The 19,225-nt window shown below is 40.6% G+C and overlaps 1 protein-coding gene across 5 annotated transcripts in view; it reads left to right on the top strand.

Moving 5' to 3' along the window:
- The window catches only part of Ankrd44 (ankyrin repeat domain 44), a 350,075-nt gene that overhangs the window by 167,854 nt on the left and 162,996 nt on the right, over positions 1-19,225 (top strand). For all 5 annotated transcript variants that reach the window (XM_017801989.2, XM_017801990.2, XM_029553616.1 and 2 more), the window contains exon 3: positions 17,020-17,098. In XM_017801989.2, coding sequence (XP_017657478.1) covers positions 17,020-17,098 — 79 coding nt within the window. The remainder of the gene's footprint in view (positions 1-17,019; positions 17,099-19,225) is intronic.

The raw sequence follows: 19,225 nt of genomic DNA, 5'->3' as shown, positions 1-19,225 counted from the left end.
CCATTTTGTTGTCTGATCCAGTGAGTTTCTAGACCTGCAGCCTACTGCAGGGAGTATTTGTCCGGTCACTGGACATGTGTACCTTCATCTGTTTAGTTGATGCCATCTTGATTACCCTGGAATTTAGGCTAGACTGGGTGGGTGCCTCTTTCATCCTTCCCCAGCCCTGTCCTCACCCCATCCTGTCTCTACTTCTTCCCAAAGGGCATTCTATGGAAAGAGTGAAAACATGGGTTAGCTGTAAAGGGCAGCGTGTGTTGGGTGCTAACTTAACAGTAGAAACTGTGCTAAGGACTTTATAAGCATCATTTCATCCCACAAATCAGGAAGAAAGTGTCATTGTGTTCATTTGTTAGAGAAAGGATGGCTTAGAGAAGGGACTTGTAAATTGCCTAGGGTCATGTGGCTATCATTGTCAGGGTCAAAGTCAGATGAGAGCCTCTGACCTCCCAAGTCCACTGGGATGTGCTGCCATTCACATAGGTGGCTAAAAACCAATATGGGATAAACAGTGTAAACAGAGTCCAGACAAGCAGATGATACGGAGGGCTGTGCCTCTAAATAAGACAACTTAGGGGTGGAGAGAGTGAGGAAGAAGGTAGTTTGGCCAAGAGGCAGGCCTGATTGAAAGGAAGCATAATGGCAAAAGAGCACAGGTCTGGGAAGGGGGCATCCTTGATAAGAACCCCAGCCCTACCTCACTGCTTCTCGTCTCTGCCTTCTCAGAAAACCTGTTTTGTTTTGTTTTTTCCCCCACCACTTGATAAAGATGTAAGTATGTTTCCAGTTAAAATCAACAGAATGGACAGGAAGGTTGAAGAGCTGCGTTTTGAAGCAAGGCCAGCCTTCTCTACCTGTGATGTGTTAAAGGCTGTTCTCTTCAGTCAGGCTCAGAGGTGAGCAGGAGGCATAGGAAACATGGTACCCACTCATCTAAACCTTTGAAGACATCCAGTTCTGTCTCACCACAGAAACCTGCAGGCCACCCTCATAGAGGCAGATCTTTTTCTTTTTTGGAACTTCAATCGATAGGCTTCAATAGAAAGACCAAGATAGATTAAGTCATTATGCCTCTTTATTCCTCCAAGTCATGTGTTGATCAGGACTGTACCAGATATATAGTGCTATGTGGATATAGAAATGAATAACTGGACTTTGCCTGCCCCGTGTCCACACTTCCAGAGGCAGAAGGAAAAAGGGCATGTAGGCAGGCAGGCAGATGTGACAGAGCCATCCCAGAAGGCTATAGTGTAGTCAATGAGCAGTTGGTATGGTGGAGCATCCATAGGTTTCAGAGGAAAAGACTCTTAACCAAGTGACCTCCATGCCTCAAATCAAGGACTCCTTGTTTTGTGGCTTTGGATCAAACACTGTCCTTATGTCAAATGCTCCTGCTGCTTCTCCAGTAAGGCATTTTTGTGCCACTTGTCTCAGCATATCGCATATCTCCATTAATGTCTATCTGAAACTTGCTTTTTGAACAGTATTGGCTTTGACAGGGGAAAACAATAAGATTCTTAGATATAAAATAGTGTATTAAAAAGTGGGCCAAGGGGCTAGAGAGCTGGCTCAGCAGTTAAGAGCACTGGCTGCTCTTGTAGAGGACCCAGGTTCAGTTCCCAGCATCCACATGGTAGATAACAACCATCTGTAACTTCGGTTCCAGGGGATCTGACACCTTTTCTGGCCTCTATGAGCATCTCACATGGGTACACTTACATACATGCTGGAAAAACACACACATGCACATAAACAATAAAAGTAAATCATAGAAAAGAAATAGGCCAAAGATTGTAACACTTACTTTATTCCTTGATGTTTAGGGATTGAAGACTAAACATCTTGTCACTCATAAGTTGTGAAGAGAAATCAGCCTTAAAGAACACAGAAGCCCAGCAGGCTTATGCCTGTAATCCTGGCTACTTGAGAGGTTGGGGCAGGAAGATCAAAAGTTCAAGGTCTACCTGAGCTACAGAGTGAATTCAAGGCCATCCTGGGCTACCTTAGTGAGACCTTATTTCAAAATATGTGAAAAGAGAGCTCAGAGCCAGGAACTGTGACATATGCCTATAATTTCAGCACTTTTGAGGAAGCCTGGGTTAAATCTCCAGTACTGAAAACAAAATTATAGGAAGTCACATATCAGAATATACTGTGAGCTAAGGCACTTTGCCAGATGGGCTACTAATGGTGATGGGGTCTTCAGGGTGATTTTAAGACTGAGCATGAAGCATGCCAGTGACTGAGAGTGGTGGGTAGGAAGCAGGTAGGGAGGAGCACTCCTCCAAGCCATGAGGCCTTGGTAGGGTGTCAGCTAACAAGTTCCCTATGAAAAGAAGTGGAGAGATGATGTGCTAGAGAGAGACAGGCCTGTATCTGCCCATATTGTGACCAGATTGCCAGACAGGGACATGAAGACCTCAAATATGGAGCAACTAAGAGGTGATGCCCAGGATCCTCATCTGATGGAACCTTGCGTCCTTTTTGTGTATTCTAATTACTATCTTATAACTCACTAGAAAAACGTCAATTTTATACAACTTAATATATAGACCCCTTTCAAAAATATGTGTGTGCAAAGCAAGTTGTATATAAATAAAAATCATTCACTTCATGAATATATAAGTTCACTAGAGAAAGAATTATGCTAGCAAGCAAGCTCTCTATCCAAATAAATACCCAGTGCTTATTCCATCTAAGGAATGTCACATCTCATGTTCTCCCTGGTCTTGAGAACAAAGGTATTTGAGATGTCTGTAAGGAAAGATCATATTCTTGCTTTCTCTTTGCTCTGAGAAACCAGGCTGTCATGTCAGGATCCCAACAGGTTCTTAATCCACGTGAAAAACATAATTGTCTTAAAATACCAAGATTAGAGAAACAGTTCCTCTGAAGTGCAGCTTATGATGGGCACATGCATATCTGCCACAACCTCTCTTTGGTTTATTCTGGAGAAGGCCAAGTTTATTGGAGATGGCCCTGGAGGTGGAAAGGTATGCCTTCCATTTCCCTTGTCTCTGAGAAATGCTCTTAGGTGGCCATCTCCCAGTTCTGGGACTATTCATATCAATCTCTAATTAAGGGCTTGGAAGGCTGCCATTTTGCAGTCAGCCTCCCTAAGCATAAGCTGATTTATAGGACTCATTGTGATGTATTTGACTTTCTGTCCCATTGGCTTGGTTTAGAAAGGGCATATGTGAATGCTTTCTTGTTTGGTCATGTAGAAAGTGACCCCTGGTTAGCTGCCTGAATACCTTTACGTCTGTAGTGGATTTACTTCTAAGGATTAAGGAGGAACTTTGAATTTTAAAAAATTTTTTGAGATTTTAAGTGTCTTGGGGTACAAAATTCTCTTTTAAGTGCCAGAAAGGCTTGGTGAGAGTGTTTTGGTTTGGGTATATCTGACTTACATGACTGAGCTTAGGAAAGGAACAGAAGGGAGGGATATCACATTAAAACTCAAAGGACAGGGCATGGGAAAACGGCTCAGTGGGCAAAAGTACTTGCTGTACAAACCTGAAAACCTGACTTTAGATCCCTGGAACTCACATAAAAGCCAGGCATTTCAGTTAAAGTGTCTGTAATCTCAGCGTGCTCCTATGAGGAGATGGGGGCCAGAGGCAGGAGACTCTCTAGAAGATTGAAGACCCGCTAGCCTGGCTTATGAAAAGACCCTGTGTCACAGAAGAGTTGACTGGCAGCTGAAGGTTGTCCTTTGACCTCCACATGTATACAGTGGTACTCAGATATGCATACTCACTCCCTCACTCCCTCACTACTCACTCACTCACTCACTCACTCACTCACTCACTCACTCACTCACTCACTCACCCCTGGGCAGCTCTGCTTTGCCCAGATCTGACTCTGCTGATATGGTATGAGGAAGGTGAACTGGGGCAGGAGGAATATATTCTGAACAGGGATTAAGAGGCCTTGCTCTGTAGGTATTTAAGTGGTTTTGTGAATAGGAAGAGCCTGGGTTTTAGGAGATTGAGGATGAAGAATGCAGGGCCTAGGGCTAGAGTCTGAGAGAGGCTATAGTTACCTGTGGGTCCAATAGAACAATTTTTTTTGGTCTTTTTGAGACAGGATCTCCCTGTAGCCCCAGCTGGCCCAGAACTCACTATGTAGACCAGGCTGGTCTTGAACTCAAAGAGATCTATCTGCCTCTACCTCCTGAGGGCTTGGATTAAAGGTGTGCACTACCATGTCCAGCTAATAGGACAATTTATAATGTCCAGGATACAGAGTACAATGGTTGACTACTTCATGGGGTGGAGGGAGTTATTGATTGGCTTTGGCTTTTTGACTTGTAAACAAATATAATTTCTTACCAGTAAAGCCATTTCCTTAGAAGCTAGTTTTCAGTCTCCTTGTTTTTCTTCTTGAGTCATCAAGGAAACTGAAGAAAAAATCAAGACAAGCCACAAAGATAGAATAATAATAGGAGGGCTGATATTTATTAGACATCTAGTGTGCATCTATAATGAAAACAATCCTATTTTCATTTTGTAGAAAAGACAAGTGAGCCTTGAAGAGGCTGATTTATTTTCCCAAAGCCACATGGCTCATAAATGGCCGAGGAATAACTCAGAGTCAGGGCATTCTGACTTCTAGTCTTTATTCTTCCTAATTGGGGTGTGTATGCACACATGCCTAAATATCCCACAGGTCCCTTGACAGGAAGGTTTCAAGTATGCCCAAAGTTCTCCAGAGTGCTGTGGGGAGAGTGGAAGCAAGTTCTTCCTTGGAGAAGATTCCTATTGGTTGCTTAACACTCTTCATGGTGTTCTGAGAGACTACAGAAAATGAGGGGCCAGGAAATCCAGGGCTACCAGGTTTGTGACTTGGGCAGATCATTAACTCCGAGTCAGCCTTCATTCATGTCCTTGTAAATGTGGATAGAAGTACATACTGGACAAGAATTCCTTCAGCCTATTTATGTCATGGAAGATTTTTCTTTCCCCTTCAACTATAATAGACATTTTGGCTGGATATAGTAATCTGGGTTGGCATCTGTGGTCATTTATTTTAAGGCTCAGCTGAGGCATTGTATAGAGCAGTGTTTTGACAACTTTATGGAACGTTAGACAAATTATAGTTTTACCATGTTTGATCACAGACGTAATGTTTTGTTTATTTGCAAAGAAATACATCCATATATCAAAGATTTAAAGCTTACTATAAGATAATGATGGCCGGGATTGGTAGCTCAAGCCTTTAAACCCAGCACTCGGGAGGCAGAGGCAGGCAGATGTCTGTGAGTTCAAGGCCAGCCTGGTCTACATAGTGAGTTCCAGGACAGCTGGGGCTACACAGAGACCCTATTTCAAAAAAGATCAAAAATAAAAAAAAAGATAATGAAAGCTTTGGACATGAAATAATGTCTAGTGCTTTATTATTTTATGTAATTACTTAAAACTATCTTGTTAGAGCAGACCTGTCTTTGATTTTTAATAACAAAGTATTTTATTTACAAAAGGAATTTTATTTTCCTGTTTCTAAACTGCAAGTATTAAAATGCAGTGAGTGGCAAGCAAGCAGAGAATGCCCATAAGAATTGTTCACTCAGAGGTAATCATGTTAGCATCCTGGTGTACTGTACCAGTATTTTACCTTTGGTCCAGATAGCTGCATGGGTGAATTTTATTATCAATATTACATGTAAATTCTGTCTCTAAAATCTCCACCTGGAGGATGGAAAAAACACTTGGGTAGAGCTACTAATCAGTCTCATTTAAATTATTTTCTGTGAGTCATAGAAACTCATAAAAGCTTCAGTTTTTAATTTATCCAGAGAGAGGAAGAGAGGGAAAGGGAGGGAGAGAGGCCCACAATGGCTAAGAGTTCTCATTGTATCCAGAGTAGATGGGTCTGAACATTTGTGCCGTAGCTGACTTTGGCTGTCAACTTGACATATCTGGGAAAAGGGAACCTTTTCAGTTAGGGAATTTCTTCCACTGGATTGTCATGAAGACTTGTCCGTGAGGCATTTTCTTGATTGTTGAGTGATGTGGGAGGGCCCAACTCACTGTGGGTGGTGCTGCCCCTGGGCAGGTGGTCCTGGGTTGTATGAGAAAGCAGGTTGAGTGGGGAACCAAAATTCATGTTCAAGTAGTTGGATTCTGGAATATTTACTTTAACCTCTTGCATTAGTCATAGTTCTAGTTTCTGTGAATTTGCTTTAACATTTAAGCATGAATTTACATTTCATGCTTACATTAAATTTGCTTTAACATTTAACATGAATTTAACATATTCAGACTTCCCTTTAAAAAAAAAAATTCAAGGAGCATTTAAAAGGAAAAACCCCAGGGTAGCTGATTGTAGCTCCTACCAGATGTCCAGAGATGGGAGATAGAGCAGAGGTAGAGAGCCGTGCCTTTTGAGTTAGGCATGGAAGACCTAATGTGGCTTGAATAAGTGCCCCCCATAGGCTCCAAGTATTGGAATACTTGGTCAGTTGATGGCAGTGTTTGGAGAAGGCCATGGAACCTTCAGGAAGTTCCATGCCAGAGGGCGGGCACTGAAAGTTCATTACCCCACTTCCTGTTTCTCTCCTGCTTCCTGTGCCTTTTGAAGATGTGGGCCCTCAGCTTTATGCTCTAGCTGCCTCCTGACATGCCTCCCAACCATGATGGTCTCTTATTCCTCCGGAACCTAATAAAAAAAAAAGCGTCTGAGCACAGGCGAGGGAAGCAAGCCCCAAGCAGCGTTCCTCCATGGTCTCTGCCTCAGTAGACTTCCAGGTTCCTGCCCTGAGCTTCTGCTTTGGTTTCTTCCCCAAGCTGTTGTTGGTCAGAGCGTCTTATCAGAGCAATAGGAAAGCACACTAGCTTTGTGCCTCCCTTCGTGGCACGTTTTTCTCCCTGGCATTTTCTAACACTGTGCAAGGGTTTCACTTTGCCGATGGGCATGTTTAATCTACTATTAGGCTTCTGCAGTAGGAAGGCCAATGCCTAGAGTGTGAGAGCAAGATTCTTTCAAGCTCCTGGAAGACTGTGACTGTGTCTTGCCTCAGCACTGTGCACAGTGCCTGGCATACGGCAGGCTTGGAGTCAATTTGTGGATTGTGGGAAAGAAGGGTTCCACCGCTGCCATTAATAGCTGTGTGACCCTGACCAATCAGTTAACTCTGGATGCCTCCAGTGCCTTTCTGGATCAAGGATTTTTATAATTCCAGTCTTCTTCTATAGATTTTGAGATGTTGAGATTTTGATCCTGATGCCATGTGTTCACTTACCCAACAACCAGTTTTCACCAGTGCTTGCCCCTCTTGTGTATGAAAAGCTAACACCCTTTCACCGACAGGAGGGGATCTTCTGGGCGATCATCTTCTTGGGTATTTCTCTCTCATATGAGACAGCTATGCTTGTGCAATGAACTGGTTCAGTTAACTGAAAGAGACAGCTAGCCTGTGGCAGGGCCCCATCTGAAACCAGACTTCCTGCTTCACAGGAGCCAAGAGCAGTTCCAATCTTTGAACTTCTTCAGAGCATTTAGCAGTAAGATATTTCAACCATGTACACAAGAATGATAGCTTCCCTATATAAAAACTGTTGAGCAAGCATGTGACATTTAAATATGCATGGGGTGCTGTAGGACACAGTGATGAACTTAATTAGCTCTAAGGGGAAGGTCGTGGCTCTGCAGATCTGCTTTGGTGTTCCCCAGGAGCTGCTGCGGATTGCTTTGCGATGAGGACACTGGCAGCAGGCATGAGTGCCCTGGCCAGTATTCCATCCTACAGTGGGACTGGTGACTAGAACTCTCTTCCATGTTCTATTTACTCTGGCCTACAAACCATGTTCCTGGCCAGATGATATCATGCCTCATAATAGCAGTACTCCAGCTGCTGTCCCAAGACCGTTCCAGAAGGGCTTCTGTCTGTCACTCAGGGATTTCTGAGCACTGTGGTGAAATCCCAAGGGTCCTATGGTAATTCAGGGTTGACGTGTCACAGTGTACTCACAGGCTAGCCAGGTTCTATTCACCTTCTTGCTTGTAGAGTTTTCTAGGTTTATTTTTTACAACCTTACTCAATAATACACATTTGTCAAAGATTTCTCAGAAACAAAAACCTTCCAAGGGATTTGAAGAGAAATCTTGCTTTGCCTTTTTTTTTTTTTTTTTTTTTTTTTTAAGATCAGGTTTAACTATGCAGCACTGGCTGACCTGGAACTCCCTATATAGATCAGACTGGCCTCCAACTCACAGAGATCCACTTGCTTTTGCCTTCCAAGTGCTGGAATTAAAGGCATGTTCCACAATGCCTAGCTGCTGTGTCTGTTTTCAAAGCATGTCGCCTTTAATCCATTATGCCATTGTCTGTAAGAACTTCACTTTTACATCCACATGTGAGCAGGAGATAGCATGAACCCATTATTGCTTGATTAGATTTTTGCCATTCTTTTTCTCCTGTGAGCTTAATTTATCCTGCTGCTGAGATATATTTTAATTTTATTTATTGTGCGTGTATGTGCCATGGTATGTGTATGGAGACCAGAAGATAACTCCTGGAAATGAATTCTCTCCTTCCTCATGTGGGTCCCTGGGATCGAACTCAGGTTGTCAGGCTTAGCAGCAAGCACTTTTACCTGCTGAGCCCTCCCACTGGTCCCTAGATATATTTTTTTAACTTTTAAATATGTACTCCTTGCATTGCATAAGGTGGACAAGTTTTTTTGCCTGCTTATGTATTTTAAAACAGTTCTATTGAAATATAACTGATATGCAATAGCCCATACATATTTTGGGTTGTTTGTAAAATTTTAACCTTTGTATACACTCATGAAACAATTAGGACAATTGAGAAAATGAGTGTATCCATCACCCCATACACCCTCCTTGTGCCCCTTGGGAACCTCTTTCTTCTACCCTTCCCAATCTCAGTCTCAGCCTGGTTAGATAACCTCTGATCTGCTTTGTAGCTTGGGACATGAAGTTGTATTTCCTGGAATTTGTGTGAATGGATTTATACTTTGTTTTCTCCCTTTTCTTTCCTCCTACTCTTTCCCGCTTCCTTCCTTCATGGCTTCTTTTATTCAGCACAATGACTTTGATTCATCCACATTGTGACATATGTGAGCAGTTCATTCTTTTCAGTTGCTCAGTGATAGTCCCATTACATGGAAATACTACAGTTTGTTTTTTGATCTATTACTGATGGAAATTTGGATCCCTTTCACTGTTTTTGGATGTATTACAAATAAAGCTGCTGAAAATGCATGTGCAGGTCTCTACATAGGCATGTGCTTTTCATGTCTCTCAGGGAAACACCCAAGAGTACAATACCTATATTGTATGGTAAGTATATGTTTAACTCTTTAAGAAACTGCCAAGATGTTTTTCCAAATGGTTGTATCATTTTCTGTTCCAGCCAGCAGTGTATGAATGTTCCAGATTCTCTTTGTCTCGACACCTGGTATCAGTAATCCTTTTAATTCAAGCAATCTTAATAAATATGTAAAATGGCTTTAGTCTGTCTTTCTCTAATAACTATGCTGTTGAGTGTTGTTTTACATGCTTATTTGTTCTCTGTATATTTTCTTTGGGAAAATATCTGTTCAGGTTCTTTTACCTAATTTTAATTGATTAAGTTCTTCTTTAAAGTTCTCGTAGAATTCCACAGTGAATCTGTCTGGTCTCAAGCTTTGTTTGTTGGGAGAGTCTTTATTACTTTTTCAATTTCATTGGTTGTTGTAGATCTGTTTGTTTCTTCTTGATTTAATTTTGGTAGGTCATATGTATCTAGGAATTTATCCATTTCTTCTAAATTCTCCAGAGTTTTAGAATACAGGTTTCTCCCATATTCCCTAATAATGATCCTCTGGATTTTCATTGTTATCTGTTGCATTGTCCCTCCTTTAAAAATGTACTATTTTGAGCTGGAGAAATGACTCAGCAGTTTAGAGTACTGGCTGCTCTTGCAGAGAACCCAAGTTTGGTTCTCAGCACCTGCATAGCTGCTAACAACCATTGGTAACTACAGGTTCAGGGCATCCGACACCCCCTTCTGGCCTCCACAGGCATTGCATGACACAGATACACTTACATACATGCAGGCAAAACACTCATACACATAAAATAAAAATAAATTACTATTTTTAGTCTATTTATTATACATGGTAGTGAGTTTCATAAGGCTAATGTCCCCTTTTTGTCTCTAATTTGAATAGTTTGGATCTCTTTCTCTCTATCTCATGGTTAATTTTGCTAAGGGTTTGTTGACCTTGTATATATTTTCAAAAAAACAAATTCTTCAAATTGTTCTTTTAGTCTCTGTTTTATTAGTTTCTGCCATTATTTTAAGTTTGGCTTATTCTTAGTTTTTCAAAGATCTTGCAGTGCATCATTATTTAGTAACATTTATTTAATGTAAACACATAGCTATAAACTTTCCTCTTAAAATTGCCTTAGCTCTATCTTAAAGGTTATGATAAGTTATGCTTGTTTTCATTCGATGCTGGAACGTTTCAAATGTTTTCTCTGATCTCCTCAGTGATACCCAGGTCATCAATCAGTGTGTTTTCCTTCAGGCTCTATTTGTTTCTGTAGTTTCTCTTGCTATTGATTTCTATTTTTAGTCCACTGTGATCTAATAAGATACAAAAAATTATTTTGCTTTTTTATATTTGTTAAGACTTGCTTTGTGTCCTAGAATGTGGTCTATTTTAGAGAAGGTTCCTCGGGCTGCTGAGAAGAATGTGTATTCCACAGCTGTTAAAGGGAATGTTGTGTCTGTAAAGTCCATTTGATCTGTGGTGTGGATAAAATGACTTTTGAAATGTATTTGGCAATGCCTAATAGAATGGAATGAATATACCTTTGGATCTAACACTTCTTTCCTTGGCAACTGGCCTAGAGAAATACTCACAAGTGTGCCCAGAAAGATGTGTGTGAAGGTACATGCTACTGTGCCATTTATGAGATGAGAAAGTGAAAACAGTCACACACACAGACAGACACACACACACACACACACACACACACACTCATACTCTTCACACTGGTTTCTAGAAGATTTGCTTTGTTGAACCATGGCCCTTGACTCCTAAAACCATTTTTCAAAGCTGAGTTCTGAGGCAGACATAGATAAATGTTAACGTGTTTGGTTTTGCTGGTGGGCACATGTCGTCTGTTACATAAATACTTTGTAGTATTTATGAGGTGTTCAAATTGAAAGCAAACACAAATTTTGAAAAGAAACATGACATTTGTTTTCTCTCCATTTCTTTCCTTTTTACAGCCTTCCAGTTCCTCACCTCAGACCCAGCTTCCTTACTATTTTACATCTTCTTTGATTTAAATCCAAGTCTTTTTTTCTTCATATGATTTGAAATATCTCTAAGATACCTATTATGTGTTCTGAGTTTCTTCAGGCGTCTGCTTGTCTCTGGTGATCTCTGTTCAGTATCATTTTAAGCTCCTTGGACCGAAGTTGTCAGTTATTTTTCAGCCTTTTTTTTTTTTTTCCCAGAGCTGAGGACCGAACCTAGGGCCTTGCGCTTGCTAGGCAAGTGCTCTACCACTGAGCTAAATCCCCAAACCCCTATTTTTCAGTCTTTGATTTCAGCAGGAGTTTGGGCTGAAGACTACAACTCAACCTGTGCATTTCCTGGGCTTCTTTTCCTGGTATTGCTCCATTGTCTGTGTTGGCATGCACACTGTTCATATATGGGGTAGGATGTTTACTTGTTGCATGACAGATATTTAGAAAGTAAAGATGGTGCACTTGTAGCTGAGAGTTCTCAAATCACACCAGAAACAATTCTTCATCTTCAAAACAGAGGCTTGGGGTGCTCCCTGCACCACCCCGTCTGTACAGAATTCTCAGCCGCCAGCACGGCCTCTGCCATGTCAAACTCACTTTGCCTGCACATACTTCAGCTTCCCTATTTTCTTTCATCTGCTTCTTCTGTGGTAAACAGATGACTCAGAGACTTCCTGTGCCTGCTCTCTCTGCCACACTGCAAATTTAGCTCAGACCCCAGCTGGTCCTGGGTATTCATAGAAGGGGAGAGTTCATCTGCTTTTCTTCTGGAGGAACTGGGTCTTCTCTCTTTTCATGTGTCTGAATCCATGTGCAAAAGGCTATTTGGAATTGTTGCTAATGGGTAATGGAAAAAAATCTTCCTTTTTGTGACATTGGACAATCTTAAAACTGTGCACACGAGCCAATTCCAGGCTGCTTTTAAGTCATTCTTCCACTTGTATTCATGGGTGGTGTAAAGACATGAGTGATGACTGTTCACCATGTGTGAGTCATCACCATGAAGCCATTTGAGCAAAAGATGAGAAGTGATGGAAATGGTCAGAGTACTGAGCTCAGCCACTGTGTCTGGATGCTACGTTGTGCCTGGCTTTGTCCTGAATTCTAACTTTCCAGAAACGACCCCCAGATAATCTGGGACCAATACGGATTCTTGGGAGTCCTGGGAAAGATGTGTTTGTTTTTCAATTTGCAAGAGATTCTTTTCATTTCTGTTGAGACTTCGGTCCAGGAAGGACAGGAGGAGCTTGAGAAGAATTAGCTACGACATTTGTCTCACTGCATTTGATAATTTACACAGTGTTTGACATTGTGGCTAGTGTTGCTACTATCCTGTATTTGGAGAGTAGTAACTAGACTGTGAGTTTCTCTAATATCTGCTGCAGCATCCGGTGTAGAATAGCTTCTAAGTAGACGTTTATGCTTAGGAAATATGGCTGACTAAATAGTAAAGAACATATCACACAGTCACTGTGCTTGTTTTCCCTTTTCTCTACTATTCTTTTTTGACTTTTGCAGTTTTCATCCTTAGCGCGTGCATGCGTGCGTGTGTGTATGCGTGTGTGTGTGTGTGTGTGTATGTGTGTGTGTGTGTGTGTGTGTGTGTGTGTGTGTAGTTTGGTTTTGAAGAAAAGATTTTGAAGAAAAGCCTGTGTTGCCCAGGCTAGCCCTGACTTGAAATGATCCTTCACCTTCTGCATTCTGGGACAACAGGTGTGCACCACCACAGTTGGCTTCCAAATTTTACTCTTTTAAAAACAATGACTTCCTCACAGCTTGGGCTTTGTTTTTTGTGTCTTAAGTTTTAAGACATTATGCTTGATCTCTGTCTGGATTTCTTGTTACCTCAGGTTCTTGCTGGCTTTGTCATCTCTTGAGTGTGGTGAATTGTTTCCACAAAGGTCTTGTGGCTTAGGCTTATGAGTTCATCTTCAGTGGAGATTTCGTCTGTGGTATCCTAGATTGTATGGAGAGAGGGCATATCTTTCCAGCTAGGTTTTGGGTTTTATTTTTTGGTACTCTGGGGATATCATTGGTCTAGAGCTACCTTTTTACAATTTGAACATTCCTGAATTATACAGGCATTGTAAATTCAAAACCCTAACCTCCCCTGGGGGGGTTCTGGAGATATAGATTCATGATGGAAACAATTTCATTCCTTCACCAAGAGCCCAGGACAAGGTTATCTCTCTGATCTCTGCCAGTGCGAATGTTTGGCTTTTCTTCAAGCCAAACCTTTTCCTTCAAGGGTCATTCTTTCTGAGGTCTCAGTTCCAGTTCTGTACCTCATCATCTACTCCCAGGTCCTGGTATGTTAAGTTCCAAGGCCCTGAAGCATCCATGGCCCCCTGTTGAATAAGCACCTGTGCTTCCAACTTTGCTCCCCAATCACTCTCTAGTTTCTCTATTTCTGTCCCCTTTATATTTCATTTCTTGTGACCCCCACTTAAAGGATGTTTACTGTAGGTTTTATATGTTTAATCACAATTTTTTTCTTAGGATTTTTGGGGGATCCTTAGGAGTTTTGGGGTACTCTAGTGGAAAGGTTTTTGGACTAAGGCAACTTCTAAGATGGTGTTCTTGTTTTATTTTTATTAAGAAAAACATTTCAGATTGGGTGAAGTTTATTATAGGAGGACCAGGATAAATAATTCTTTAATATCAATTTGCTGTGTTGGGTAGGTCATATAACCTATGTAGGGCTCAGATTCCATTTCTTTTAAATGACAATAATAAAGCTTAAGAACACAATCATGTGTTTTTCCTGGTAGGATGTTATGTGATCACGCAGTAGAATAGATGAGAAGGCAATTTGGAAAAAGTAAAATGGAAGCATGCTATGATTACCAATAGGCTTGCTTCTTCTACACACTCTAGGTTTGACATTAGCCTAGAGCTCATTTCTGATGGCATGATTACTAGTGTTTCCTTCATCACCGTCTTCTTCCTCCTTCTACCATTACATTCCACACACCTTTGGGTTACAGTGCATCTTAGACACCATTGGGTTAAGCTTATGACAAAGTAATGTAGCCTTAGATATAGGCAGAGTTTCAGCTTATTGAACATGATGATATCATGGTTCTGTCATTCAGTCCTTGACTCGTGTTCTTGTACATTGCTGTTCCTTGCTAGAGAGTAAGTGCTAGCAACTTTCGGTCAACAATGAAAGTGTACTGTTGCTTTGGTTAAGGTCTTAATTACACCTCTGATTGTTTATCTTCTGCTGCTTTGGTGAACTAAAGGATTTCTGCTTGAATACAGGTCACCTTTGCAGTTATCTGTCTGCCATGCCACTGATTGGGAGTGTTGATTGGCATGGTTCTGGAAGCTACAAGAAACCTTTGAATACATACTAACAGCAATACTGGGATTCATCTCAGGAATTTTTACCATATGATCTCACAGTACACACTTTCTTACTATTATAGAAACTTTTGTTTGGACAGGCCGTTTAATATCAGCAACAACAGAATCAGCAAGTCCAGTCATATAATGATGGGCCGGTCAAATACCCAAGGCAAAACAGATGATGGACTTTTCTTTTTATTTGAGGCCAAGTTCTCAAACTTTGCTGCAGGTCAAATAAAGTCATAATCTGAGCTAGGATCATCCTTGTTTAAATCACTTGGGCAAGGCTGAATTTGTTCAACCAAACCTTGACTCTAATTCAATTCACAGAACAACATATAATTACATAACCCTTGTCCTAAGACCTAAAAGAAATATTTAACCAAACTTAGTGAGGATTCAGAGAGACTAGGAGATTAAAACAGCATACTGAAATAGGATATCAGTAGACAAAATAGTAATAGAAAATACTTGTGCAAACCTGGCCTTAGCTGGTTTTATAGTTTATTGCCTATATTAACATACTTGAGTCTCTTATTAGTATGTAGATTTTTCAAGCACAAAATCTTTATTTTCAAAGTTAGGGTGATGTAGTTGTAATAGGGTTTGTTATGGTCATGTAACTGAATTCTCCCACCAATGCCATTATTTATTAGTTGCAGACTCTTGTTTTCATTTATCTGTTATGTTGTCTGCAGTCAGACATAGATGACATGTTTCCAGTTAATTCAAACTCCTCTTTTTATCCACTTGATATTAGTCCATAAAACTACTTACTAGGTCTTCAAACAAGTGGTTTGAAGAGCAAGTCTTGTTATGTCCCCTGCCTTCCCTCTGTTTTAGATATCAGTGAGTCACGAAACGCTCACAGCAATAGTCTAAAAGAGACAAAGGGAGAGAGGGAGGGCTTGCACCTCAAGAAAATGGACTAATATCCCTGAGCTACTAAAAGTTTGGTAGGTGGATTGTTTAATCTAGTGATAACAGGAATTAGGATCAACAGGGAATCCAAGAATTTGTGAAGTGTGCAGCTTTGGGAGAAGCTATAGAGAGGTTGGACTTTAGTTATCATCAGAATAATTGATGGATGGTCCTGGAAGAGGCCGTGCTTATGGACTAGTTCAGCACTAGTTCATCACTAGTTCAGTGATCTCACCATATGAGATCACTTAGATGGTGATAAAGGCCATGACAAGGCTGAAACAGAATGGAATTAGTGACTGTGGATAGAAACAAGTCACCTGCTTTAGATATTAGTGAGTTTTAGCCTTATTAAATGGCAAGGCCTTTCTGAGGATGTTGTTTAAGCTGAGAGATAAGGCAATTCTACTCTTTCTCTATTTTATATATATGAAAAAACTGGCTCAAACAGATCAGGAAACTTTGAGGCCCTACAGGTACATAACAGAGACAAGGTTGGACCTTCAACTATCAGATTCTAGCTGATGTCCTTGACAAAGGATTTAATACATCTGGAGAGGCAGTATATTAACATACAGGAGGGAAATATAACCTCCCCTTCTATAAACAAGAGATAATAATACCTACCTCAGAGAGCTAAGAGGAGCCCAGATAATGTGAGTAAATAAAGCCCCAGGCAAGCAGAAAGCTGGTACACAGCAAGAACTCCACAAATGGGCACTAAAGTCATTGGCAGAGACAGTGTGCCAACACAGATAAGTGAAAACAGAGCAGTCCACAGCTATCATAATGCCATGGGTTGAAAAGTCCAGTCAACTGTATGACCATGATGAACCCTATTATAGCAGCATCACCACATCTTTGAAAATAAAGTTTTATTGCTTGAAAATCTGTGTGCTAATGTGAGAATCAGGTATATTAATTTGAGCAGTAACTATAAAAATTCTTGAGGTAAATGACAAATCTTACTTCTCTTTATCCTCACAATAACATATTAGTCAATCAGGAGTAACCCAACAGGTAAATAAACCCAACAAAGGCTAGGGAAGAATGATTGTGTTTATATTAATGTCCTTGTGGACAATTTTACTGTGTTCCCTTAGAAAGAAAAATAAAATTTGGGAAAGCTTTGAACTGTGCTGGTAGATTGGAAAGGTTGGGGATTTTTTTTTTAATTTTTTTTTTTTTTTACCTTACTAAAGATTTGAAAAAAAATTGAGATACATCGTTCAATGTATGAAGGCTCACCCTTGACCTGAGCTGGGCTTTAGTAAAATGAGCAGGCAGGCAAATGTCACACACAGACACGGAAAATGGAACCTTTTATTACATGTGACTGTGGAGTACCAAAGAGACAATTTTAACCACAACTCACCTGAGTAGATGTTTGGCCCTCAAGCTTATCTGAAAACATGAACCTCAGAGTGAACAACACATCTTAACCTGTTGTGCATCTTTGACATTGTTTATTTCAGGATTCTGAGAAACGAACCCCGCTTCATGTGGCTGCATTCCTGGGAGATGCAGAGATCATCGAACTCCTGATTTTGTCAGGTAAATAACTGCTGTATTCAAATGTTAGTTGCTCATGAAAGCTTAAATGGCCAATTTACTAGATTGGCAAATATGAGTGCAAACAAAACTTCTTTACCTTGCTCATAGAAGTTTATTTGATCAGCAGTGTCTGTACATGAAACACAATGAAAGAAATTGTTATTGAACAGCAGCTTCTCAAGTAAAACTTTTAAATATTACTTTGACAGCCTGGTTCCTGCCTGTCTAGTCAGGCTTGGCCTTACAGACATGTTTAGTACATTTAAATATCTTGATATTTTTTTTATTAATTTTATGTGTATGCGTGTATTGCCTGCATGTAGGTAAGTGCACCCATGTCATGCAATGCCTGCGGAGGTCAGAAGAGGCTGTCGGATCCCCTGGGACTAGAGATACAGACAGTTGTTAGCTGCCATGTGGGTGCTGGGATTCGAACCCAGGTCTTCTGTAAGAACAACCAGCGTTCTTAACTGCTGAGCCATCTCTCCAGCCCTGATATGTTTTTTTAGCAGTAAGAAGATTAGCTCAATGTCTACATGAACACACATACTATATATGCTATATGAACTAATATGTATATTCACAAAATATGTATGTTTACTAAGTGTGCCTATGTACATATATGAATATTGTGTCACAAAATAATACTAGTTTTCTTACACTGTGGGTATGGGCAACTATTATTATACAATAAAAGTATGAGTACAGATATAAGGGACCATATCAATCTCTGAGTAGGCAGGTTGATTGAGAAATATCTCCATGGAAAGGCAAGAAGTTACTATATTCTATAAAATATATACATTTTTTGTTGTTTTTTTGAGACAGGGTCTTTCTGTAGCCCTAGCTGGCCTGGAACTCACTGTAGACTAGACTGGCCTCAACTTCACTGAGATTTCACTTGCCTCTGCCTCTCCAGTGCTGGAATTAAAACCATGTGCCACCATGCCTGGCCAAATATTTTATATTTTTAAAAATGGGTGTAACTATGGGAAACATGTGAAATTTAGTCTCTGTGCCCACTGATCTTTATTTTCTTTGTAATTCTCTGTGTTTTAAATATTTCATCTGATTTAAAGATGCTAATATGTTTATTTCTGGAATCCTGCATGGTCAGTACATCTCACCATTATGTGGTTTCTTCTTTGAATGTGTGCTAGACAAATCCCTGGAATGACCCTGGACAACATGTACATGCCTCATTGTAGATTGTATGTAGATAGGCTGTCTTTCCTTCTCCTGGTTTTTGTTTGGAGAGATTAAAATCTAGAGGAAATGCCTTTGCCAGTGGACTAGACAAAAGGCCTAGTTTGCAGTAGTTAGGGGAAATGATAAAGTTCCAAAGTAAGCAGTGCTCAGGTAAAAGCTGGTCCTTGTGACCGCATGGATGTGAAGTTCTGGAAAGAAAGAATCATGCTGTGATACACAAGGAAGGTTCATGCTGCACTCAGTTTTATGCTGTTCCTGTTCTTTGGGTGAGTTTCTTTTTTTCTTGGTGGGGAGGGTCTTCTTTGAGACAGGGTCTCCCTGTTGCCCCAGTTGACCTGAAACTTACTATGTAGACCAGACTGGCCTTGAACTCACTGTCTGCCTCTGCCTCCCAAGTGCTGGAATTAAAGGTGTTCTCCACCACACCCGACTTGTATTAGGAGACAAGTATTCTATGTCTGAATAGTACTCACAGTCCTACCAGGGCTAAATTTGGTGGGCATTCCTTGTGCTTTCAAGAGCAGATCTTTTTTTGGACAAATCTGAGGGTATTCCAGGGCTGTGTTCCAAACAACTATATCATCACCCAGACATCGTTCATGTTGAGCATCTCTTATCAGAAAGTCTAAAATCCAAAATGTTCCAAAGGGCTGACATGATGCCATATAATGTCACAAGTGGAAAGTTCCACAGCTGGCTAAAGCAGCAGGCCACTGTCAAAATACAGGTACTGAATTGTATTGAATTTCCTTCAGACTATGTGTATAAGGTATATATGAAACATAAGTGAATTTCATGTGTTGGTTTGGGTCCTGTCCCATTATGTATATCCAAATAGACTCAAACCCTTCCCTCTAAATCCAAACTCTGAATCACTTCTGGGCTAAGGTATTTTGGACAAGGGATCTTCAACCTGTG

This window comes from Nannospalax galili, unplaced genomic scaffold (assembly GCF_000622305.1).
Source record: "Nannospalax galili isolate Female #2095 unplaced genomic scaffold, S.galili_v1.0 scaffold1024, whole genome shotgun sequence".
In the NCBI taxonomy this organism is placed as follows: domain Eukaryota; kingdom Metazoa; phylum Chordata; class Mammalia; order Rodentia; family Spalacidae; genus Nannospalax; species Nannospalax galili.
The sequence above is the reverse complement of the archived record's forward strand: the minus strand, read 5'-3'. Positions and strand labels throughout refer to the sequence as shown.